Source organism: Artemia franciscana, chromosome 11 (genome assembly GCF_032884065.1).
Source record: "Artemia franciscana chromosome 11, ASM3288406v1, whole genome shotgun sequence".
Lineage (NCBI taxonomy): Eukaryota > Metazoa > Arthropoda > Branchiopoda > Anostraca > Artemiidae > Artemia > Artemia franciscana.
Window position 1 is genome coordinate 38,420,904 of NC_088873.1, and position 27,306 is coordinate 38,448,209.

At 35.6% G+C, this 27,306-nt stretch overlaps 1 protein-coding gene across 1 annotated transcript in view; it reads left to right on the plus strand.

Annotated features, from left to right (window-relative positions):
- LOC136033194 (rhophilin-2-B-like) overlaps positions 1-27,306 on the plus strand; it is a 140,510-nt gene that overhangs the window by 81,748 nt on the left and 31,456 nt on the right. The window contains exons 4-5 of the mRNA XM_065713905.1: positions 16,895-17,097; positions 23,948-24,206. Coding sequence (XP_065569977.1) covers positions 16,895-17,097; positions 23,948-24,206 — 462 coding nt within the window. The remainder of the gene's footprint in view (positions 1-16,894; positions 17,098-23,947; positions 24,207-27,306) is intronic.

Sequence of the window (27,306 nt, forward strand, 5' to 3'; positions counted from 1 at the left end):
AAATTTGATGCTCTTAATTTGCATTTGACTTCCTTTTCAAGGATTTTATAAAGACTCAATTTATCTTATGTCTTAACACGTCGGTTGCTTCTCGCCTAGTTAGGGGGGCTAATGATTCTTGAATAAGGGGTTAGTAACTCTAATTAGTCTGGTCTCTGTAGGTAGCAAATTATTGAGTAATATGATACTTTTTAGACTGAGAGATGCTGTAGACGAAGTTTTAAGGGAAGAACAGTGTGGTTTTAGAAAAGGCAGAGGATGTGTCGACCAAGTTTTCACTCTTAGGTTAATAATTGAGAAGTCCCTTCGTTGTCAAACACTTTTGGTCCTCAGTTTTATCGATTATGAGCAAGCTTTCGATTATGTTGATAGAAGAGCATTAACAAAGGTCTTATCGTTATATGGTATACCAGAAAAATACATTAAAGTGATTTGTGCTATGTACGAGAATAATACTGCTGTGGTTAAGGTAGGAAATAGGTTAGCAACTGGTTTTGTATTAAATCAGGAGTTAAGCAGGGTTGTGTTCTATCCCCCTTTATATGGATAATTTTGATGGACTTCGTCTTAAGGAGCACAGGAAAGGCAATTGGAGACCACGGAATCAATCCTGGACTTAGATTATGCTGATGATTTAAGCATATTAGATGAAAGTGTGAGCAAAATGAATGAAGTTTTAGAGGTTTTGCGAGTTCAGGGTGCTAAAATAGGCTTGAAAATTAATGTTAAGAAGACTAAGTCACTAAGGCTAGGAATAAGTGAAGATGAACAGGTGACATTAGGTAACGAAAAGATTGATCAGGTTGGTAGCGTCAGTTACCTTGGTAGTATTATTAGTAAAAATGGTGGGAGCAGTGAAGATGTTAAAAGTAGAATAGCTAAGACTCGGGGTGTTTTTTCAAAGTTAAAAAAAGTTTGGAAGAATAGAAAGATAAGTCTGCAAATCAAGACTAGAATATTGGAAGTGGTCATGATATGTAGAGGAAGTGGTTATATTTGACCACATGATAGTGGTCAAATATGGTTCTTAAGCATGGGCGCTCCGAAAACCAGATGAAAATTTACTAGATGTTTTCCAGAGAAATTGCCTACGGATTGTTCTGGGTACCCGGCTGACTGACCGTATTTCAAACAGTAGGTTGTACAATGTGGTTCAATCCCGCTTTATAGAGCTATAATGAAAGAAAGGTTGAGATGGCTAGACCACGTTCTATGGATGAAAGATGACAGATTACCGAAGATTGTCCTTTTTGGCCAACCATCTGGGGCTACACGGAAAGCAGGTCGTCCTTGTCTGGGTTGGGAGGATGTCATAAATAAAGTTTTAAAGGAAATGGGAACTTCCTGGGAGGGTGTAAAGAGGGGGGCTTTAAATAGATTAGGTTGTAGGAGGAGCGTGCGTAGCTGTGTTGGCCTCAGGCGGCTTGGTGCTGCGGTGAGTTATTAGTAGTAGTAGTAGTAGTAGTAGTAGAATATATATATATATATATATATATATATATATATATATATATATATATATATATATATATATATATATATATATATATATATATATATATATATATATATATATATATATATATATATATAATCTTATCACCTACTGCTAGAAAATCCCAGGTCTGCTAATGCAATTTCTTCGCTTAATGACGATGAGCTTGCAACCAGAAATGTTTTGCGCCCTGTCGTTCTACCTCACTAAATTTGTATAGTTTGTTTTTACTTAATAGTTTTTAATTTTTCAAAAGATTGCTAAATTTGATTTTCAGGAGTTCCTTAAAAATGCTGCCATGGTTTTTCTAGAACCAATTGTCGTTTTGTAATGAATTTTTAAAGTTTTTTGGTGAGTTTTTGGTGTTACAATTTACAAAAATCAGAAAATCACTTTGCAAAACTGCTGGTGATAGAAGATTTCTGATTAAATTTTTAAGTTGGTTATAAGAAGTTACATGACAGCCACATATTTTAAATAATGAGCACCGAAATTCCGGTTTTGGACAAGAAAGAATTCAAAATAATATCGTAACAATATGGGTTGTAGAAGAAATCCTTGCCAATCTTTTGAATTTAGCTTTTCAAACTGCATTAGAAAATTCTCATAAACCACAAACATTTTTTAGAATGCTTAGAATGTTAGTTCACCTAAAGAATATTGTGAACATTTTGCATTGTGATGTGTTCTTTATCATATTGTGACTGTGCAACGTATTGACTATCTATTTTATATGTTCCAAAAAAAGGCTGCCAAAAAACAAAAATAAATTAGATGGAAGGGTTCCGTTTTAAATTCAGCAATGAAAGTTCTACCATATTATATCTTAAGAATGTTCCAAGCATTGTAATACGTCCTATTTCATAATTATGTTCGGGACTGTCGTGCTATAGCGCCTATGTTAAGTTCCTTATCCATTGTCGGGCTGTAAAACCGGTTTCTTCGTCAGTTTCTTTCAGCTTAGCGTTAGACAAGACAAATAAAGTGACAGAATAGATGGGAAATATACAATTTGGGCTATAGAAATAAGCACATCAGGGGGTTGAGGGTAATGTATTTAGACAGTGTGAAATTAGAAAACAACTCCTACTTCATAAAATGCAGAATAACTGTAACTATACCCTACCCCCAATGTGAAAAAATATTGTCCAAATTTGTTTCTAAAGTATTATATTTTCATCAAATTTTGTGATATTTCATTAGGATCAGTCAGAGAAACAAGTTCTACTTAGATGAAGAACTTAAAATAGGCGCTACAACAGAACAGCACCGATACTTTATCATTGAACTAGTAACCTTTAGAAAAAACTAGTAACCAAAAAGGAGCTGATTTTTCGTGAATTATTTGCTTCGCATGCGAAAAGAGCAGAAATCGCATTGGTACTTATCTGTCATAGCGCCTCCGTTAAGTTCTTCATCCATTGACGCAGTATAGAACCGGTTTCTTCGTTAGTTTCTTTCAGCTGAGCGCGAGACAAGATAAAGACAAGTGACAGAATAGGTGGCAAACATATATTTTGGGCTATATATTTTTACAAATTTTGTGATATTTCATCAGGATTAGTCAGAGAAACAGGTTCTACTTAGATGAAGAACTTAACATAGGCACTATAACAGTACCTTATGTTCTTATGATTATTTTTATTTGTCGAACTAACTTTATTTTAGAATTATCACCCCAGCGAAAAAACCGATTGCGTATAAGGAACAAATGACTGTTTGAATCAAGATGCTAATTCTGTCATTATGGCTCCGCTATAATTTCCAACAGAAAAGGTTATAAAATGTATAATAACATATACAAATAATATCTGAGCCAGCTCACCAATCCTTTGTTAAATATTTACCTTTATATTAGCGCCATCGTTACGATGGGTTTCGGGTTTTGCTTATTCTGTTGATAATTCCATTAAATATGACGGAACAGGAGAACATACTGGGGATGGAAGAGGGTTATTCGTCACCCTACATTGAAAAATATTTTTATTAAAAAATTTCCTCCTAGGTTAAAAATACCGCTTTTTTGTATCTTCATTTTGGTACTTACGTATTATAGCGACCCCACGTCAAAAAGTGAAGTTAGGTTAATCCTAATGAAATATACCAAAAAATGATGAAAATATAATTATGTTAAATATCTAACTTAACACATTATGTTAAATATCTAACTTAATCGAGCTAAATCTATATATTAAATATTTAATTTATATACCTTCTTAGTAGTTTATATTACTCAGCTAATTATCTCCGAGTGCACACAGAGAAACCAGTTATACAAATAATTAAGAACAACACTGTGGTCGCTATAATACGTAAGTACCTCCATTTTTTCATGAAAGCTCTTGCCTCCTGCCCCAGTACATTTTCTTGACTTGGGGTCGATGCCTCAAAGGAGGTGGTATGATTAGCTTTAAAAGAGGAGGAAAGTGTTCACCAATATGTCGATTTTAGTTGAGTCAATTTTAGCAGACTTCAACTCTGTCTTTGAAGTAACAACACTAGATGTTTTTGGATTGTCATAACATAGTTTCTATTTGGCAGAGTGGGAGGGTCATGGACTGAAAATTGGTCGCTATTTTTTAATATTTGTGAAGAGGGTAGGTATCCTTTGGGGGTAATCCTTTCCCCAGTGTGTACATGTATTTATACATTTAGACTTTTTGACAGCTGCCAAGGTTGACCACCATCTTAGGCCTTTTCAGTTTATTCAGGGGTGTATGCAGGGGGCGGGGCACAATGGGGCCCAACCTCAAAATCAAAATGTTTCCTGGCATTTTTTTATCCAAATTATCAAAAGAAAATTGTTTTTCTTTTATTATTCAGCCCCTCCCCCGATAAAAACACTTACGTGTATACCTGAGCCTATGGAATTGAGCAGATATACATATCTTACATATGAATATCGTACATATGACATATAGGCTTTGATATACATATCCATACCATACAATTTCTAATGACGAAATTGCTCTAAATAATCTTCAAATTGATAGCTGCTTGTTTTTCAATTAGCGTTAATTTAACTTTTCTAAAACGAAGAAAAATCTGGAATACTTTTTATAGTTAAAAAAAAGTACCGATATACTGAGTATGGTTTAAACTGCGTGCAAAAATATCAAATCATTTGCATAATATCCTACAAATGAATACGGCTTAAAGTTTACGCGATGTTTGAGTTACAATTTGGACACATGGTTTACGACATGTGCGTCTGTAAAATTTTGGCAAATTTCCCACTTTAGGCAGTCATCTTTTACTTAGTGGCCAAGACTTCCTGGGGTTCAAAACCGAACTTTTGAATGAGAGTTCAGTTTGGCTAGCCACAATACTTATCTTACACATTGTTACATTATTAACAAAAGCTTCTTCGATTTTGTAACATGAAGCCGAAGTTCGACGCCCCCAGAATTCTGCAAAAACATCTCCACGACAAAACAACCCTACACACAAATCTAATTTAAGATTAGTTTCTGTTTTGAGCCTAAATCTCTGATAACTCTATAGCCCTCTATAAGGGGGAGGAGGGAGGGACTATGTAAGAATGTGTAAGGTAAGTATTGTGGCTAGCCAAACTTGAACTTTCATTCAAAAGTTTGGTTTTGGCGTCGCCGCTTACCTTACACATTGTTTATTAACAAAAGTTTAGATTCCAACCGATTTGATGGTGGGTTCCTAAAATCAGTTAATTTATCATTTAATTATCAACTCAAATAGTTCAATGTATAAACTTTATAACTTTCTGAACCGCGACAAATTTTAGAGCATCAGCTCGATCTTCATTTCATGTAGGTAATGTCGTCAAGGCGTAATCTCTGAAGATCAGCCAGCAGTGTTCATTGTATCCGCGTTACAGATTTTGATAGCGCCCATGACGCTGCCATGGATCTTGTGTCGTGTGCTTTCCCTTTTTAACCATCTTCTTCTGCTGTATCATATGCCACAGATATAGATTGTTTTATCCAAGAAAAATAGTTCCCGCTGCTACTTTTCGTGATGTTATCTTAGAAAAAGGGAATAAAGAATTTCTTTCTTTCATTTCTGATCGCCACGTTAGCCGTTCGTGTCTCGTAGGTCGGTAATATCCTCACTTAATACAAGTCTGGATCTACATCTAGCGCGGACAAAAGGATAGGAGAAGGTATCTCTTGCTCTTTCAGGGTCTTGGGTCTAAACGAAGGAAGAAACCTGAGAGTTCCTAAATTGTCTGAAAATTATGCTGCACTGAAAGACAAGGTATGACTGTCGCTCCTTCGCCGACCAGATGCTATGGCAGAAATGAATACCGTCTTGAAAGTAAAATATTTCATACTGACATTCGACCAGTCGAGAACACGTGGGGATTTTGGGAAGTACTTTAAGACATGATCCAAGTCCCAGGCAGGAGCATCATGTTGAGTTCGCGGTGACACTTGCCAGAAGTTTTGTATTATTTTCGTCAAACCAGCATCTTTACTGATATCTGTTCCTGTAGGTAGAGCTAGTGATCCGTATACCGCTGCTTTATAACCTTCTATTGTTGATAGCGCAAGGTTTTGTCTAGTCTTTAGATATATCATGAATACTGTCATTGTCTGAGCATCGGCTTCTAGCGGATTAATCTTCCTTTCACTACAACAACCCACTAACACTTGCCACTTTTTATATTTCGATGGTAGAGCATCGCTAGGGCCAGGCAATTCTACGGGATGATCCCTGAGAAGATCCTCTGTTTTCAAGCCCATTCTTAAAAACATTCATTCTTGCCGGAGGAGATCTGCCTGATCTCTGAGGGGTATAGGCAAGTCTATCAGCAGGTTGAGACGATCCGGGTGCCATGCTTGGCAAGGCCATATCGGGGCAATTAGCGTTATTTGGCAGTTTACAGGATTCTAAACGTTTCCTAGAACATTTGGGATCCGGGCAAATGAAGAAAAGACATAGCTTTATTTGTCCAACCAATCGTGGACTACGGCATTTGCGTCAATCGCAAGAGAATCTAGAACTTGTGAGAAATACGCATCAGTCATCCAATTCAATCCAGTCGTGAATGGGTCGACTTCTTGTAATCCCTACTGTTTTGACAGTGCTCTGAAGGCACTGTCTTTGAGACTCCACTCTGAGGGTAGACCTTTTCCTTCTCGTGACGGCATGTCTGCTAATAGGCTGAGTGCGATGTGTCTTGCCCTCAACTGAATGTTCAGGGCCATCTTAATCTTGAAGATATTTTATGGATTCCTTCCCAAGGGTGAAGGAATGGGCTCCACCCTCTTTGTTTATGTAGTTGAGTACTGTCAAGTTGTCTGTCACTACCATGACTACCTCGTTTCTTAGCTCCTCCGCAAAGGCTTTGATCTTGTATTTACAGCTTTCATCGCGAGATAATTTATATGAAAAGGTTTCTTTTCTGAAAATCAAGTCCCCGAAGTGTCTCGACGTGAATTCTCTAGATGGCCAGCCCACCCGTAAGTTGAGCTGTCGGTGAATCTCGTTTTGGAAACAATAGGACTTGGGAGGAAGGCCTTGATCCAGCCAATCTTTGTTGAGCCATGGTAAGAATACCTCTTTCATCTCTGTCGTAATCGGGGTGTTTACATTTATGTTGTTTCACGACCTGTCCCCCAACCGGAGCATTAGTAATTGGTCTTTTCTGATATTAAATAAAAAAAAAACAAGTTTTTTTTTAACTGCAAGTAAGGAGCGACATTAAAACTTAAAACGAACAGAAATTATTCCGTATATGAAAGGGGTTTCCCCTCTTCAACCCCTCGCTCTTTACGCTAAAGTTTGACTCTTTCTCGCAACTCTACTTTTTAAAACAATAAAAAACTTTAGCGTAAAGAGCGAGGGGTTTAAGAGGGGAAAACCCCTTTCATATACGGAATAATTTCTGTTCGTTTTAAGTTTTAATGTTGCTCCTTACTTACAGTTAAAGAGAATACTTTTTTTATTTAATTTCTGAACATTTTTGAAAAAATTCATGTTTTGATTTCGGCTCACCGCATATGAATAATTAAAACGAAATTTGTATATAATTTTTTTTGGCTAAATGACTTTCTCATAGTTTTGATCGGACGATTTTGATTAAAAAAATCAGTTGGGGAGGAGGCCTAGTTGCCCTTCAACTTTTAGTTACTTAAAAAGGCAACTAAAGCTTTTTATTTTTTTACGAACGGTTTTATTAGTAATAAATATACGTAACTTACAAATTAACTTACGTAATGAACTTCTATATTTGTATATATTTATTACGTATATGAGAGGGTTCGCCCCCTCATCAATACCTCGCTTTTTACACTAAAGCTTGGATTTTGTCCCAACTCTCTAAGAATAACCCCTAAATCACAAAGGCTGTAGAATAAATAGTTGAAATCACTAAAAATACTTTAGCGTAAAGAGCGAGGTATTGTGGAGGGGAATAAACCCCTTATATACATAATAATTTCTTTTTGTTTTAATGCTGCTTCTTGCTTCCAGCTGAAAAAACATTTTTTCATTTATTTTCTCATTGTTCTTTTTTAAATAATGCTAGAAAATCCTAGAACACCTTCATGGAAATTCTCTTATCTCGTGATAAAGTCATTCATGGAAAGATTCTCCCACGTAACCCCTTCCCCCAAAGAGTGTGGGGGATTAAGTCGTTCCGAAAGACATAATTATTAGGTTTTTTGACTATGCTGAACAAAATGGCTATCTCAAAATTTGATCCGTCGTTTTGGGAAAAAATGAGCGTGGACGGGGCCTAGGTGCCCTCCAATTTTATTGGTCACTTAAGAGGGGCACTAGAAATTAATTTACATCAGAATAATCCATCTTGCGACATTCTAGGACCACTGGGTCGATATGATCACCCTTGAAAAAAAAAAAACAAAAAAAAAACACGCATCCTTGACCTGTCTTCTGGGAAAAATAAAAAATTCCACATTTTCGTAGATAGGAGCTTGAAACTTCGATAACATGGTTCTCTGATACGCTGAATCTGAAGGTGTGATTTCCGTTAAGATTCTTTCGCATTTAAGGGATGTTTTCCCCCTATTTTCTAAAATAAGGCAAATTTTCTCACCGGGTTCCTGGTGAGCCAAAAAAGGGTGTTGAAATAAGGAGTTTTGTTGGATTGGATAAAGCTCAAACTCCTATTTGTATGTGGTCATTATATTGTAAAATCGAAATCGAAAAATTGGCTTAAACTTGTAAATTGAATAGCCAGGTTTGAAAAGCCTTGGAGAAAATCCTTGATATGGCTTTAAATTTTGCTCAAATAAGAGGAGTTACATTTTCAAAAACTAAAGCCAAAGAAAAAAGAGATTGAAAACTTTAACTGAACGCAAAACATTGATTTGTCAGACTATTGATGGGTATGAAGCATTCTAAGCCCCCTCTCCTCAACAAAAGGTGGACTCATTATTTTGGCAATACCTTCCCGGGAAACATTTCTGGCCCTCACACAAGAAGTGTTATTTTGTCTCTTGACTGACCCCCCTTCCCTCCTGTATTCGTCCCCTCGTCTTCTGGATATATGGTCTAGGAACTTAGCCATGGAGGTAGGGCTCGAAATGGTAAATGAAAATGACTGCTCCTCCTAAACCAAGTGAAAATCACAGTAAAAATTAAAAAAATAAGCCGTTTGGTATCAGGTACTGTCTAGTACTTTAAAAGTACTATAAAGGTACTTTATAGTACTATATAAAGGTAACTTATAGTACTGTAAAGGTAAATATGTACTAAAAAAACTAATCTGTTTCTATTGATGCTTGAATCAATAGATCTTAGTTATGACAAGATTTTGGAAGAAACTAAATTTCACATGGGGGGCAAACTGGGTCTGGGGGGAGGCGAACCAAGGTCTGGGAGGGGAAGGTGGCCCCCCTCGCCCCATAACAAACTACGCCCATGGTTCTCTTCAAACTTACATTCCATTTGACGTGCTTGTATATTTATGGTATCCCTGCTAATCCCTCTATTTTTCAAATGTAAATAAAAATCTTAGAACGATTGTCACCGGTAAACCCAGAGAAAAACGCAGTTTCGAATTTGACTTTGAACGAAAATCTCTAATTTGTTTATGTATTTATAGTGTCCGAATAATTCCCCGCTCCCCTACCCAAAGAAAATACTTTGAATTCGACTTTCAGTGATTTTTCGGAGTTGTTTGTTCATTAACTCTTTTCTGGCTAATGCCCCCCTCCGGGATGTGATTCCCTCCCTAGACGGTTACCCCTCGAAAAATTATCCCTGTGTATAAAATTTCGCTCGTTTGATAAAATTACTAGTTCAATCAATATTCCTTCTCTTGTACTTTTTTTCTTCCGTCAAGATGTGATGCATTCGTAAAAACAAACGTGCTTTCTCTCATCAGCTAATGTCAACTTTTCTTACTTGTCAACCCCAAATCCCTGATTGATCTTGATAACAAAGCCCCCTGGAGAGGTCGCTAATTGAAGCTTTGTCCTTTGACAAACTCACCGACAAGAGAGCCTGAAAATCGAGCAATAACCTACCACATCACCTTAGTCCCAGCCTCGCTAAATTGGAGCTCTGAAAGCGTGGGTACGTTCTTGCCCTGAGTTGATCATCACTTTACATCTACTACTACAACTATCACTACTGCTACTACTATCTCTAAAACTACAGCTTTTATAGCGAGTACTACCACTAAAACTACAGCTTTTATAGCGAGTACTGCCAAGGCTGAGGATATTGAAATGAACATGTGAGGAAATTTTGAGGGGAAAGTTGAACTAAATCAAAACATACAATGTGTATACAGATTATCGATAGGACGTATAAGCAATATTTTTGGATCGGCTTTTTGTATCAAGATGGAACTTCCAGGGCATCATGAGGGAGATGTTCACTTGACCAACAGGCAAAATGCACATACTGCTGGTGCTACTACTGTTAGTAGTGCAGCTCAAAAATCAAAATCTACTACCACAAATTTAATAAATCAAAAATTATTAAGTAGGTAATTTGCAGTATCTGCTGATAACGGTCTGTGTACATGTGATTGAAATATCCGGTATATTTTGTGAATGTTATTATCACAATCTAATAAAATAATTTTTTCCTATTCAAACTTTTATTTGAGATTATTAAGACTTTGAAGAATAAATATCAGTGCAAGTATTTAAACTGTCAATCCAAGTTCAATTTTTTCTTTTTCAATTTGTGGGATTTTCATGCTTGGAAAACTATTTGATTATATTTTTGGTTTAATATAATAATATAATATAATATAATATATTTTTGGTTTAATATTACTTTCCTTTGATAAACTTCTTTCGTGGATTTAACTTTTAAATTAATCTTAGAGAAGAAGCTATGTCAATTTGCAAATAGTCTGCACATCCAAAGTAGCTAATTTGCATGTGCAGACTGGACGGAAAGAATATTTCTAAATAGGCATTAAAGAACATTTACAAATATAATCTTACCGACAGTCTGCTAAATACCTATGTATGTATTAGCTTCTCTCCTGCGATAGATTTAGGGTACGAGTCGTTGCGCAAGCAAATTACTTACAGGCCACTTTTATCGGTAACATTTTTTAGGAAGGGGGAAGGGCTCAGTAGACCAATCTTAGTGGGTAAATTTGCCCCTGCTCTGTGCAGGGATGCAAAGTAAACGGTTGTATAGGTTGACCACCACTTGACAGTGGGCATAGAAAATACATTACGTGATATTGCTACTTATAACTAATTTTATTAAATATTATATGTCCAATCGATTGATTTAGTCGGTTTTATTATTTGGCTATAAAGATTATTTGAGGTTTTTTTTATGGTTTTATTACCTTGTGTCAAGTGGTGTAGCATTTGTTTTTGACGCTTTTTTGGTCGTTTTTTGAAGTTTTCAACTGTTTGAAGTATACAACGTTTTTCGAAGTTTTGCCCAGTGATTCATTCCAACAGTTCCAGTGCACATGAATACATGCATATAAAACAGGGCCGAATCTAGGGGGGCACCCCAGGAGGCACGCCTGAGGGGCAACAAAACAAGCTAGAATTGTAGTGTTTATGGGCAAAACTGTAATATTTACAGTATTGATGGTGCAGCAAGGGGAAGCAAATTTTACAGATTATTTGAGGTTTTTTTTTATGGTTTTGTTACCTTGTGTCAAGTGGTGTAGCATTTATCTTTGACGCTTTTTTGGTCGTTTTTTGAAGTTTTCAACTGTTTGAAGTATTCAACGTTTTTCGAAGTTTTGCCCAGTGATTCATTCCAACAGTTCCAGCGCACATGCATACATGCATATAAAACAGGTCCGAATCTAGGGGGGCACCCCAGGAGGCACGCCTGAGGGGCAAAAAAACAAACTAGAATTGTAGTTTTTATGGGCAAAACTGTAATATTTACAGTATTGATGGTGCAGCAAGGGGAAGCAAATTTTAAAGATTATTTGAGTTTTTTATGGTTTTATTACCTTGTGTCAAGTGGTGTAGCAGTTTGTCTTTGAAGCTTTTTTGGTCATTTTTCAAAGTTTCGACTTTCCAATCTTCAACGTTGGGTAAAAATGTCTCTTGTGCCGAAAATTGCTTGCTAATAAAATGTTCTTTCCAGTTTTTTCACTATCCTATATAATTTATGTTGTGTAACATATCACCTTTTGTATAACCACAAGTGGTTTGAGATCTTCACAGCTGATAGAATTGAAAAAAATGTTCTAAGTCATAAATTAGATTTGCAAAAACTGAAATATATTCACTTTCCTATTCAGCATATTCACACTCATAGTTCAATAGGGTAGTCGGAAGTTGCCACAATTCTCCTATTTGCATAATTTCCATTCAGTTAGCTTTAACTTGCGAAGCCACGTTCAAGACGTGACTAAGTAACTCGAATGCAAGTCACGTTCCCAAGAAGAATCCTTAGAAGATAAATACTTTGGAAATTATGCTTAGGGAATGTGTGTTTCTATGCAAATGAAGCCTTATTGTTAGGAGACAATAAGCGTCCGTTAATTAATGACGCCTGAAGCACGGCTCATCAACGCTTTTGTGTTATAACCGGCGACGAATAATAACTTGAGTAGACTTTGAATTGGAAAACATTTTTTTTAATACATTGTTTTGGTATCTGTGAATTAAGGGTTTACAGCAATTGGGTTTGAAAATTTGTTCCTGTAGTCAAGGGTGTATCCAGGATTTTTGATTGAGGGGAAGGGGTCTTTTTTAAGGTGGGGGATTTGCAAAAAAAATTACAAAACGCATAGCTCATTTATTTATATGCACTTTTGCTACTCTTTTACAAGTCGGGCAATAATTTTGGAGGGAGAGGTTCAAACCCCGTAACCCCCTCCTAGATGTGACCTCTCCTCTATGTTAGCCACGACAACATTATTTTGACAGTATTAAAAAAATAACTTTAAGATAGAACATAGTATATTTGAAGATAGAAATATTATGCGTCGATTGAAAATTTAGAAATTACTAAAAAGCTTTTTGTTTGTCTCATTATTTCCCTTATTCTGGGGAAAGCCGTAGATGTTCTGAGTGACAGAAGTTGGGTTTTGTTCGCTGCGCTAAAGAACCCGAGTAAATCCGACAAAAATGATGATATTAAATTCATGTTTGTACTTCAGCCCCTTCATCCCGAGAAATGTTTCGAGTATGAAGTCTCTCAGGAAACTATCATTTTTTAAGTAGGCTACCGTTGTGCATAAAATTGAACTCCAGCATAACAAAAGTGCTAAGGGAAAGGGAGGCTTCCTAATATTTAAGAGTAGATTGAATCAAACAGCTTGTAGTAACAACCTAAAAGTAAAGAGCAACCCTTGTCAACTAAATCAGGCACGTAAGATTTTGATCTAAAATAGGAATTTTAATTTTAAGTAACTTATTTTACTCTATTTTTCACACTTATTCTCGTCATGTAAATTCATAAATTTTAAATTTTCAAAATTTATACAATTTTGGGGTGATAGCAGATGATTGTAATTTAATAAGCAAAATTCGTAACTCACGTTAATAGATACTTCACACTCTAAAAAACGGATTAAAAAAAAATCATTCTATAAAGCTTTTAATGCTTATTCAGAATATGAAATATTTATCAAATAGTTCGTCGTAACGAATGACAGTTAAAGAGGGACCTATACCACTAGTAACCAAAAATTTCGACAACGATAGATATATCAAAATAATCTCCTATTTACGCTGATTCAGATTCATTAAACTTAACACTCCCACAAAAAATTTACGAACCTTAGAAAGCTTGCGTAATTTTAGGAAACAGGGGAAAATTATACCATCATGTTTACACCCTGCTGCAGTGTCATCAAGTTCTTATATGCAAAAAACAAAGAATTTAGTTGTTTTTTTCTTTCGAGAAATCTGGTAACGCGTGCGTGTATATATATATATATATATATATATATATATATATATATATATATATATATATATATATATATATATATATATTTTCATTCGTATATATATTTTCATTTCATATATATTATATATTTTCTATATATATTTTTCTAGTAAACGTAGAAAATAGGGCTCATTCAAACGGAAATTAAAAGTTCTAGTGCCCTTTTAACTTTCAAGGGATTTTTGCACAAGAAAGAGCTAATTTTTGCCATTTTGTACAGCAAATCGAATTTTCCAACTAGACAGGACCAAAATGAAATCAAGTACAATTTTCAGGTTGTCAATGGGCTTAGAACTATCGAGAGTTATGTACATATCTTCCCGGGCTCAGAGGTCACATTGCCACATCATTCCTAAAAATATACATAGTCCATATAAAAACAAATGGTTATTTTATAGAATGTATATACAATATTACTAGGCCGATTGGTTACAAAGCCTGTATTACTATACCAAGGCCATATCTTGGGTGGGGGTTGTAGCGTTTGAACCCCCCTTGACATTTTTCTGACTTATAAAAAACGTTACAAAAATAAATGTAAACAGATTTTTGATGTTTCTAGTTTTGGTCTCCCCCCTCCAGAGAAAATTAACCCATCCGAACAAAAATTCGTGATTACAGCCTTTGCCTACACATTTACTTTTGGTATAGGGAGTGGCCAGTGGGTTTTTTAGGGGGAGGGCGAAAAATACATTTTTATGGCCAGTTATGTTTTGACTAAGCACATAGTATGAATACTAAGGGGAAAATGGCTTCCCTGCTATTGCAGAGATATTTTTATTGTGAAGTAAAAGGTCATACTTACATGAGACTATAAGGCGGCTGGGGATACTCCTCAGATAAAATGGGAAACGACGAAAAATTTAGGCCCCTGTTGCTCTGTACAGTTGGCAAAATTTGTTAATAAATGAAAATTTTGTTAAAGTTTTGTCTGAAAATTTTTGGAAGATACGAGATGGCGCTAATCAAGATTTTACCCGGGCGCAAGAAAGGGCAGAACCGCCACTGCTTCCCTCATACTTAGGTTGCATTTAATGGGGCATTTGAAACGAAAAAAATTAATTCCACAACTGTTTTCAAATGATAAAATAATAGTACATTAATGCTTTTTTTATGAACAGAAACTATTATGTATAATAGGAGAGCCTCTACCTGTTCAACTTCTCACTCCATCCCACTTCTTCGAGAATAGACCTTATTGATTCTTAAATCGACTACTTTGAAAAACAGTTGGCAAAATAAAATACTACTAAGCGTCAGTCGGCTGTGTATATTGAACTATTTAATGCTTTCAGTAAAGCACTAGTCGAAAATCCTTGTGTAAAGAATGGGCTATTAGATGGGTTCCGACCCCCCTTATCGTAGATCAGACTTTCTGCACATCGTAAGTTTAAGTGTGTTCTTTACTTTTATTTAAAAACATAACCTTTTTTTGCAATATTTTATTCAATATTCTTCATTATTTTTTTTTATTTTTTTTATTCTATTTTTTGTTCTATTATTCTTCTATTCTATTTATTTTATTCTATATATTTCTATATATTTTAATTTTTATATTCTTAATATTTATTTTTATATTCTTAATTTTTATGTTCTATTTTATATATTTTATTCTATTATTTAATTTTTATAATTTAATTTTTTATTCAAGATTTTTCAAGATTTTGAGTTTTTCAAGATTCGGAGCTAAAATCGAAGACATGAATTCAACCTTCTAAAAATCAGTTCTGATTGAGTCCGCATATCATTTTAAGGAATTGTTATTATAGAAGTTGATAATAAAAATCAATTTTAGGCTTCAAAAAATATTGAATAAAACGATTCCTCGAGCGTGTAGGTAATTCGAGGCATAAGTTTGATTTCTCGAGCCTTTAGTTAAGTTGTTTTACGCTTAAATTGTTTCAACATTAAGTTCTGCCGAGTTAACTTTATATTAAATCAGTCAACTATTATTCGAATTCTCGCCCTGAAACAGAGAACTTATCCAAGACTTGTGATCGACCAAAAAAAGAGAACACCATAGCCAAGAATAAAAATTTATGTTTTCTGTCTATTGTTTGTTAAGCTTTCACTACATAACGTTTTAAATTATGGATTTGAAAAAGAAATGACATTAACGGGTAAATCAGTTATAAAATATGCTAAAAGTTTACCATTATTCGATGCAGATTGACATACATCGTTGTAGAAAGTTCGCAAGGAGTAAAGGAAATTAGAAAGTACATTGCTAAAATAAAGTGGTGTGCGGGGGTCAGCATTTATCCAGTGGGCTCTTTTAATTCGAAGAAAAGGCCTTTCCAAAGAAAATATCTTGTTTTTTGTATATCTCAGGGTGTTGGTGTGAAGAGCCCTCTTAGGCTAAATGCTTAGATTGGGATGGTGATGTACAAATGGCAAAAATAAGGTGGCGCACGGGGGTCACCATTTATCCAGAGGGCTATAGTAATTCAAAGAAAAGGCCTTTCCAAGGCAAAATATCTTGTTTTTTATGTGTGTATATTTCAGGGTGTTGTTGTGAAGAGCCCTCTGGTATACTTAGATTGGGACGGTGATGTCAATTCATGAAATGTAGGAGATCGAGGGTATACTTACTCTCAGAAATTATGCACATCAGACGACACGTGCCAAGCGTGGCAGAACTAATCCACAATTCATATGTCAATTTTTGGTAACAAAGACCCTTCCAAGTCAGGAATTTCTGCTAGTTTCGCTAAAATTGGAACTGTGCCAAGCGAGGCGGAATTTTGCGGCACATGTACGCTTCCAGATGTACACCCGGTAGTATGAAGTGGAAAACTCCTCAGGAGAGATGTGCTTTCCATAATGCAGGCTAAGTTGGTCATCTGAGAGTGCACACAGTTCGCATATGTTTTGGCCCGTGGCGGGTTGATCGTGCAATGAGTAGTTAATAGTAGCGGTAGATTGTGTCAAAAACTTGGATACTCCCAAAATTAAATGTTTGGTGCTGCTTTAACAAGCGCTAAAACTGGTCAATAAATAAATTTAATAAATTTAACAAATAACTTAATAAATTAAATTATCTTATAGGAGTTCTTGCAAGATCATTATGGCGAAGACTCAAATGACTATGACGACTGCATAGATGAACTCTGTGACTTACGACAGGCAATGAGGACACCATCTCGGGATGCATCTGGAGTATCGCTCCTTTATGAATACTATAATCAGCTATATTTTGTTGAAAGAAGATTTTTCCCATCAGACAGAAGCTTAGGAGTATTCTTTGAATGGTATGTCGCACCCGAAATTGGTGCCGTAATTCAATTGTGTTACAACATAGAAGTTACAGATTGACGAACAAAACTGAGATATATGTTTCGGATAATATACCTGTATTAATATGCAGTTACTTGCTAAGAAGATTTCCTTTAAGCAATTTTTGCATTTTTTTTTTCCAAGCGAGAAAAGTGTACAAACACATTTTGGGAAAAAATAAACTGTTTAATTTTTTATTTATTATAGCCACTACGCAGAAAACTTTCGCTTGGCGCGCAACGTTTTTATGGACCAAAATAATATGACCAAGTAAACGGACCGAAATAAATGGACCAAGATATATGTTTCGGATAATATACCTGTATTAATAAGTAGTTACTCGCTAAAAAGATTTCTTTTAAGCACTTAAAATAAGAGTTTAAAACAAAAGCTTTTATTTTGTATTATTTTTCCAAGCGAAAAAAGTATAAAAACACATCTTAGAAAAAAAAAACTGTTTAATTTTTTATTTATTATAGCCACAACGCAGAAAACTTTCGCTTGGCGCGCAACGTTTTTATGGACCAAAATAATATGACCAAGTAAACGGACCGAAATAAATGGACCAAGATATATATTCCGGATAATATACCTGTATTAATAAGTAGTTACTCGCTAAAAAGATTTTTTTAAGCACTTAAAATAAGAGTTTAAAACAAAAGCTTTTATTTTGTATTATTTTTCCAAGCGAAAAAAGTATAAAAACACATCTTGGAAAAAAAAAAAAACTTTTTAATTTTTTATTTATTATAGCCACAACGCAGAAAACTTTCGCTTGGCGCGCAACGTTTTTATGGACCAAAATAATATGACCAAGTAAACGGACCGAAATAAACGGACCAAGATATATGTTTCGGATAATATACCTGTATTAATAAGCAGTTACTCGATAAAAAGATTTCTTTTAAGCACTTAAACTAAGACAGTTTAAAACAAAAGCTTTTATTTTGTATTAGTTTTCCAAGCGAAAAAAGTGTACAAACGCATTTTAGGAAAAAAAAACTGTTTAATTTTTTGTTTATTATATCATAGCCACAACGAAGAAAAGTTTCGCTTGGTGTGCAACAATTTTACGGACCAAAATAATATTCTTTTTTCCTCTTTTCTTTTATTCATATTATACTCCGTTTTTGTGCATTATAACGGGTTATAAATAAATTCAATTCAATTACACGTGTACACAGGGGCTGTGTAGGGGAAACGACCAACATCAATCTAAGGGAGCCTAAAATGCATTCTGTTGCCATTTTATCTTCCCCCTCCTCCTCAGAAAATGATTCTGGCTATACCCTATAGATAGAATTTAAATTATCACAGCAGAAAGGCTGGTGACAGATAATCCTGTATTTGACAGTTCTGTAAATCTTGCTAAAAAAAAAAGATGTGTTATATTAAATACCCAGTCTAACCCAAAAAATTCACTATATATGTTCAATATTTTATTAAGATATACCCATAAAGTAGTTTATCTCAATTTGACTAGGCTAATTGACTCAGAATGTGAAGAGAAAAACAGGTTTTACCGGTTTTCTAGGGGAACAAAGGGGATAGAAAACTTACTGAGAAATATTTAAACAAATATGCATTAATTCTTATTTGCTTTTAAACTGAAAGAGGCACATAATATTCTCAATCTACCATCGATTTCACACATGGATTTTCATGGCTTTGAGTTACATTTTTTACAAAAATAAGACATATGTTCTTTCTGAATGCAGAAGCAGACAAGCTATGTTAAAACACCAGGAACATACTTTAGCGTAAAGAGCGAGGTATTAGGATATGCGTAATAATTTCTGTTCGTTTTAAGTTTCAATGCTGCTCCTTACTTCCAGCTGAAAAAAAACTTTTTCATATTTATTTTTTCATTGTTTTTTTTTTTTTTTAGTAATGCTAGTAAATTATGCGCTCCCTTCATGGAAATTTTCTTCCCCCATGACAAATTCCTCGATGGAAAGTCCCCCCAGCATATCTCCCTCTTCTCAACCCCCCCCCCCCCCCAACCAAAAAAACCTTCTGAAAACGCCTGTACCCTTCCCAATAACCATTACTATATGTAAGCACTGGTGAAAGTTTGTAACTTGTAGCCCCTCCCACGGGGGCTGTGGGGGAGTAAGTCGTCCCCAAAGACATAGTTATAAGGTTTTTTGACTACGCTAAACAAAATGGCTATCTCAGAATATTGATCCGTTGACTTTGGGAAAATAATTAGCTTGGGAGGGGGCCTAGGTGCCCTCGAATTTTTTGGTCACTTAAAAAGGGCACTATAACTTTTCATTTCCGTTCGAATGAGCCCTCTCGCAACATTTTAGGACAACTGGGTCGATACGATCACCCCTGGAAAAAAAAACAAAAAAAACAAAAAACAAACAAACGAACAAACAAACACGCATCCGTGATCAAAGAATGTTTGCCTTCTGGCAAAAAATACAAAATTCCACATTTTTGTAGATAGGAGCTTGAAACTTCTACAGTAGGGTTCACTGATACGCTGAATCTGATGGTGTGATTTTGTTAAGATTCTATGACTTTTAGGGGGTGTTTCCCCCTATTTTCTAAAATAACGCAAATTTTCTCAGGCTCGTACCTTTTGATGCGTAAGACTAAACTTGATGAAACTTATATATTTAAAATCAGCATTAAAATGCGATTCTTTTGATGTACCTATTGGTATCAAAATTCCATTTTTTAGAGTTTTGGTTACTATTGAGCCGGGTCGCTCTTTACTGCAGTTCGTTACCACGAACTGTTTGAAAAATTTTGATTTTTTATAAAGGCTTCTGGCTTTTAGTTTATTATTTCATTCAGTCCTTAGTCTGGATTACAATCACAAAATGGTTCTTGTAATCTGCCATGAAGACCAAACTTGGCTTTTAAAAAGTAATTATGGCTGGAATTTTTTTTTTAGAAGGCCCTTAAGAATTTCTGAAGAATGAAAAAGGGAATGTTCATCATTAGCTTTCATAAACCCTTCAGTAGGGAACTTTCATTATTTCAATAGCTGCTATAGAGAACCCCATTGTCTATTTTTCAATTAAATTCCGGTCAAACTTTTGTTCAGTTTTTGGTCGTGAGATTCCGAAAGTTTTATTAAAGATAATTCCAAGACACCTTGTTTAACATAAAATAACCTTCAAAAGGATAATCAGGAAAAGCAAAAGTTGAATAACCATTGATTGCTTGGGGGTTTTATTGGGAAATAGTAAAGAGTCAAGCTCTTAATAGTTGGTAGTGAAGGAAGAGCGTGTGCAGCTCTGTTGTACACTGGTGGCTCAGTGCTGCGAAGAGCTGCAAACATTAGCAGTAATTAGTAGTAGTACATTTCGTACACATTCCATGTCGTAGTTGTATTTAGATCTGATGAACATGGACAGGGCTGCCAACTAGAGCTTTTCCTCGAATGCCGCCTGAAAGATCTAGCGATATATTATTTCATCCCTGTTGGGATTCTTTTCTTGAGAGGCATTTTTTCCTCAAATACCTCTTGCTCCGGTCAAGACTCCAGGTTTTTTTTTTTTTTTTTTAGCTTTACCCAACTACTATCATGGATATTAACATTGCCAACTCTAGCGATATCTTTTTCATCCTTGTTGGGATTCTTTTTTTGAGAGGAATTTTTTTCTCAAATACCTCTTGCTCCGGTCAAGACTCCAGATTTTTTTTTTTTTTTTTTTTTTTTTTTTTTTTTTTTTTTTTTTTTTTTTTTTTTTTTTTTTTTTTTTTTTTTTACCCAACTACCATCATGGATATTAACATTGTCAACTAAAAAATCTTGAATCTGAAACCTGAACAATGTTATAATTTCTAATCAATTGTACAATTCCTAATTCTTTGTTAACCCGTTGTGACTTTTTTTCCCTCTGGATTCTGAACATCTGAATTTACTCACAAATCTTCTTTCATTCAATCTTTTCCTTTTCGCCATCAGTGCCATTTTTCTTTCTTTCCATTTCTACTTCCATACCTAGCTTCTTCTTCGTCTCTTCAAATATTCTTCTCTTTGGTGTACAAAGTTTTTTTCTTCAAAATATTCATCTCTTGGAGCATAAATGGCATTACGTCGTAAAAAAGAAGATGGAAGCATAAAAATATAAAAAGCATAAAATATAAAATATAAAAAGCATAAAATCATAAAATATAAAAAAAAGAAGATGGAAGCATAAATCAAACATTTATATCGTCGCTGTTGCATCTTAAGGTCTTATTTAACATTTTTGAAATTCTGAAAAAAAAAATAATCAAAAATGTTTGCTGACCTGTTTTCAAAGTGAGAACCTGCAGGGTAATGTGCGTAACAGTGTCAATTGCAGTTTGCTTTCGATCACACTTCGATCCTTCTGGTTTACATTACCCTTTGAGAACAGCCTAACAAAAGGTTTTTTCAGTTGCCTCTGGCTTGTCAAAATGTCAGAATCAATCAAGAGGCGTAAAAAACGATGTATATCCTCACTTTTTGGTTTTCAGTTAGTGTCAATGTAAAAGAGAAAACAATCCCTATCTTTTATTTCTGTTGATAAAACAGCATTTTGTAACGCGTATTAAACAAATGAATAGTTTATTAATAAATATTTATTTAAAAAAAATCTATGCGATCATGTCCACTAAATTTAGAACGTGACAGGATTGGTTAATTTAATGGAAAAACCAGATTGGCCTTTTTTGGCTAGATTTCTAATGTTTGGCAGCGAAGCATCCATGTTACAACGAAGCGTCCATGTTCGGCAAGTTTTACGCTAATGCTTGACCTTTACGAGTCTGTGAGATCTTTCTGGAACTAGAGTCCACTCAGATAAAGTAAAGCAGTTATCACAAGTCATTTGCTGATACGTGTTGGCTGAGGGGGTGGGGCTAAAAAAATTTATGTCTGACCCTCCTAAAGGTTCGTAAGTAAAGCGGGAAAACCAAATGGACACATTTTTAGCTTTGACGTTCTTCCGACATCTTTTGGTGTGCTATTAAAAAAGTCCTATTGTGAGGTTGTTGGAAACGCTGGTTGCAGCTGACGTCTGTTCTACGTTGTTCACCAAAGATAATAACCTGATTTGCTCCATAGGAAAAAAGGTTATGTGATAAGATGGTAGAGCGCAGACAACATTGTCAAACGTCTGTTACCTACTTCACACATTGAATTTAAGGCACACTTAAATACCAAAACTTTGAAGAATATAAAAGCCCCTCCCCTCTTCTGTGCAAGTAAGCTTTTGAGTGTAAGCTTCTATTTTACACTCAAATTCTTTATGGCGTTAATACAGGAGCTGTCACGTGCTTAGCAAGTAAAGGGGTACCATTTAACGAAAAAGTGAGGGCAGGATGACATTTCTTTTCTAAATTTAAAAATGAAGATTTAAGAGCAAAGGAATTATTCAAAGCTTAGGTTAGGTAGCAAACCTACTTTGATCGATTCTTTCAATGAAAATACCCCGCAAAATTTATTTTCCAAAGTAAAGGGGGTTGGGGTAATGTGATCTGAGGGGTGGGGGACAATGGCCATTCAAAATTGGCGCCCTGGGCGTGTAAGCCCTTTTTCTCAAATTTGTTCCTTTAAATGTAGGTAGGTTAACTGTCTAATGAAAGTGAATACCGTACCCAATGGCCTGGATTCTGCAGTAAAAGGGGAACTGCCCCTTGCTTAGAAAGTGCAGGGGTGCCAATTCATAAAAATATGGGGGGAGGATAAAGGATTTTTTGATTTTCTAAATGAAGATATAAGAGCAAAGATATTTTTCAAATCTTGGGAGGAGGGCCATTCAGCTTTTTTCGATTTTTTTATTGATAATATCCCGCAAAAAGTATCCTTCAAAATTAAGAGGGGAGGATCAATTAGATCTAAGGGGTAGGGAACAGTTGTCCTCTTTTCAAAACTGGTGCCCCTGAGTTTGTGAGCCTATTTGTTCAAATATATTTCTTTAATTGAAGGGAGGTTGCATGTCTAATGAAAACAGGGGTATAGCTCCAACATTTTTATTGGGAAGCAAGAGGGGCCTTTATGTGGAGATTTTAGTGGCATGGGCTATATAATAATTTTTTCTCCAAATTATTGGGTAGGAGCAACTGCCCCTTGCCCCCCCCCGAAACAACGCCTCTGAATGAAAATGAGCACCGAAACCAATGGCTTGGATACCCATCACCCGTGACACATACTTGCGTGTCTAATCTTATAATTCCGCCAACTAAGATCTGTAAGGGAAAGACGTCGTTATGGAGAACTCGTGAGGTGTCTCTAATTGTGGAATGCCTTAACTAATCAATTAAAAATGCATTCATCAATCAATCTGAATTTCGAAGGTTTTCATGGATAATTATGTTTCTTCTTACAATACTGATAGGTGTGCCTATAGGCTATATGAAAAGGTTTGATTGTACTTTCATATTACTCGTAGATGGGATCGTTGAACCTATAATAAAACTCAAAGTGACGCCTTATTTTTTATTCTACTTTTTCAATTATGGCCGCCATCACTAAAAAAAAGGAGAACTGATGTAAATGCCTGTGTGCCTCCATCGGGGGTTGCCAGTGACAATTTACCAATGTTAGAAGTGCTAATTGGGAAAACCCCAGGATCGGAAAAAAAATTATTAGGTAATAATAATATGCACTTAATAAATTATGTACAAAAAATAATAAATTATTTATAATAAATTATGTACAAAAAGGCTGTAAAAATATGGACCCCCCATCTTCTCATGGCAAATTGCCTTTCGGACAAAAGAGACAATCATCTTGAGTAACAACTTGGGGTGTAAACTTTACCGTTACTATGATCAATTTTGTCATTGCATTGTTTTAAATAGAATTACAATTTATATTTTCTTTCTGTGTTTCAGGTATGATTCTTTGACCGGGATACCAAGTGCACAAAGGACAGTGGCTTTCGAAAAAGCTTGTGTTCTATTTAATTTGGGGGCACTTCATACACAGATTGGCGTTCGACAAGACCGGCGAACTGGACCGGGTTTGGATGCAGCGGCAGATAGCTTTTTGCGGGCAGCTGCCATTTTTAAATACATATTGGAAAACTTTACCAATGCTCCGAGCATGGACCTTGCAGCCGAAATGCTTGAAGCCCTTGTCCTACTGATGCTAGTAAGTATTGATTTAAAAAAAAATAAGAACCAAACTTTTTATTAAGCTCTTCAGAAATAACAAAGTTAAAAATAAGTTTTTTCTTAGTGTATAGTTAACGTCCTGTGCCTCGGTAGCTAGCGCTATACTGTACTTGTCGGAGACTTGGCCATCGACTGATACACGGACGATAAAGGTTGATGTTGACGATACACCTCCGTGAAATAGAACGCGTCAGATTGTTTGACAGGATACGAAATTCAGAGATCCTTCAAATTGTTACCTCTATCTGAGCTGCTCGAGTTTCGATTTTTGTGTTGGTTTGTTCTCATACTCCACCTACCCTCTCAAACACCCGCCCTTCTCATTTTCAACTTTGACTGAGCTGGAAAAGCCCTAGAGGTAGCCCACGCACAAGTTAGACGCACGGTCGACTTTTTTCTCCGAGTATTGACTCCAGCGAAAGTCAAATCATCGCCCAGGACAGACTGCTCTAGAGCAGACTAACGGAACTGATGTTTGGTTTTCATTGGCTGGTGACGCTGCTGATCTGGAGCTTTTTTCTGCTTGCTCAGGCCTTCAGTTCTAGTTTGTATACATACATGTGAAAGATGTACATCTAACGGCTTCTACAGCCCTGCTCAATCTGGTCTTTTCAAAACCTGAATGTGACCCATTGCCGAGTCCTGGATAACCCCTGTATGCTGGTGCCACAAAACGCTGCTGGCACCACTTCAGGAGATCCAGAATAAGGAATAAAGAGCGAGTTGTACTTCTGAATTTTGCCAGAGTTTAAGTGAAAAGTTGGATGCAGCTTGGATGAATATTTTCTACTAATGCATGAACTCAACTTCTTCCAGAAAGCTTTATTGTACTGTGCTTCTTTGTCCAACCAGTTGGACAGAAACTTGGAGACACAGCTTAGTCCAAGTATCTTTTCTCCAGCTGTGGGTTCAATTTTTAGCTCAGTTCTGCTTGCCGAATACGAACTGAAGAATTGCTTCTTTCAAATGATTTGAGTTTTTTCATTGTTTGTTTAAGTAGAGACTCGCACGTTGGTGTTACAGGCCATGTAAACACCAGTTAACACCATGTTTACACCAGTAAAAATCAATGTATTGAAATGTAAATCAGCAATGAACCTTTTTCTTTCTGGTGCAACGGCACATTCGGCACAATTTCAGGAACGCCATTTTATTGTGGATTTTTTTGTTAATTATCGTTTTCAGAGAAATTTCACTATACTCCTGTCAGAGGCGTTTTAGGAGAGGGAAAAGGGGGGCACTTGCCCTGGGTGCAGAAGCTTTAGTTGTTCAAAATTTCAAACAAACCGCCTATCGGTTATAATCGTTTTGTAATTTTAGATTTTTTAAATAAAGTAGAGGGCCCAGTCAATAAACGAGAATAAAAAATAAATTATTAATTAATTACTAAAATGAAAAATTAAATAAATCATTAATAAATCAATAAATTGAAAATAATTTTTTAATAAATGAAAAATCTGTTAAAATTTGGTCTGAAAATTCTGTGGGAAACAGGGTGAGGGGTGGTAATCAATATTTCTCCCCGGGTGTAAGAGAGGCCGGAACTGCCACAGACTCCTGTTGCATCGTAAATTAATCATGTCAAATAGTCAGTTTTCTTTGAAATTACCTGATTTAGGCACAATTTCGCCAGACGTTATAGTAAAGTAGCGCTTATCATTCTTAATACCCATTCTATTGTGCCGAAGATCCGGCGCTTATGGGCCTCCCATTTTTTTCATTCAGCCTTTTTAAGCATCCCATTCTCTTGGTAAGTTTGTCGAAAGACCTTCCTAGTTATTTGCGTCGAACTATCGTGTCAGATCTCTGTTGCATTGGTATGACCGTCTAAAACAGGAAATTATTTAACAAATCAATTGTACTCTTTTCTTCCATGAAGAGGAAGTACAATTTGTTTCACGGTTGAAACAATCGCTGGGATTATGAATATATTGTGGTGTATATTCTATTGTGCAATTTAATTGACAGGAACATTCTTCTTAAAACCTTTCAGAGACTTGCCAAGTATTTAGGGTATGGTGCAATCTTTTTATTTTATTTATTTTCAACTTGTATTGTACAGACTAAAATGTTGCAGTGACTACAGACATAAATAGGGGGACAGAAGAAATATTCTCCCGTCTAGTGCCTTCAGAAAAATTGTAAAGAATTTTGATACGATTTTTTTTATATTTATTTTTTGTTATGTGGTTGATTTCTATTGCCCAAGTTGTAATTGCGTGTTATATGATTTATTACACATCATGGCACTTTGCTCTGGCTTGTCTTAGGGGGCCAGTCTGCGAAGGGTGGCTCTTTCACTTTCCTTTTTTGTGTGTGCCCGTGTGTATTTTTTCCCTTTCTTGCTCTTCTGTTTGTTATTCATTCTCTGTGCATTCCTGGCCATTAAGCCTTGTGAAGGGTAAATCATGATCAACGCCGTATTTATGGAAGGAGGGTTTGGGCTTTTTAAACCCTCCCCCACCATTTTCCCTCCGACTCGTAAAAACATAACAAAATGCATATAAACAAATCTTTGATACGCTCTCAAAGTTTGCTTGTAACCCGCTCCCTCAACCCCCAAAAATAGCCACCCCTGAATAAAAATCCCGGCTACTGCCTTGATGATGATGATGATGATGATGCTTCTATTATTTGATGTTGCTTGGGAATAAATATCTATCTATCTATCATATGGTATAATATGTATAATATGGTATAATATGGTATAATTGATAAAGCACATCCTATGATTCCCAGGAGCCTTATCGCTAAGACAGTTGTTCACATACACTCTCCCCCGCTGCTTTAAATGTTGGACCGATTAGTATCTATGGCTATAGCTATTTCTGATTAAAGGTTATTGGGTGTATGAGGGGTGTTCAACATTCTACGCAATTGGAATCTTTTTTATTTTGAAATCTATTTCAAGCACCCTTAAACTTAAAAACCTTTACAATGAATTTAAATGTTTAAAATATGTTTTTTCTTCTTCCCATCCTTTAAAACTTAAAAAGTCACTTTAATGTTCATATATCATATACGATCATGTGTCCAGATCATGGCTTCTCAAGCATTGAGCACAACTCAATTAAGCA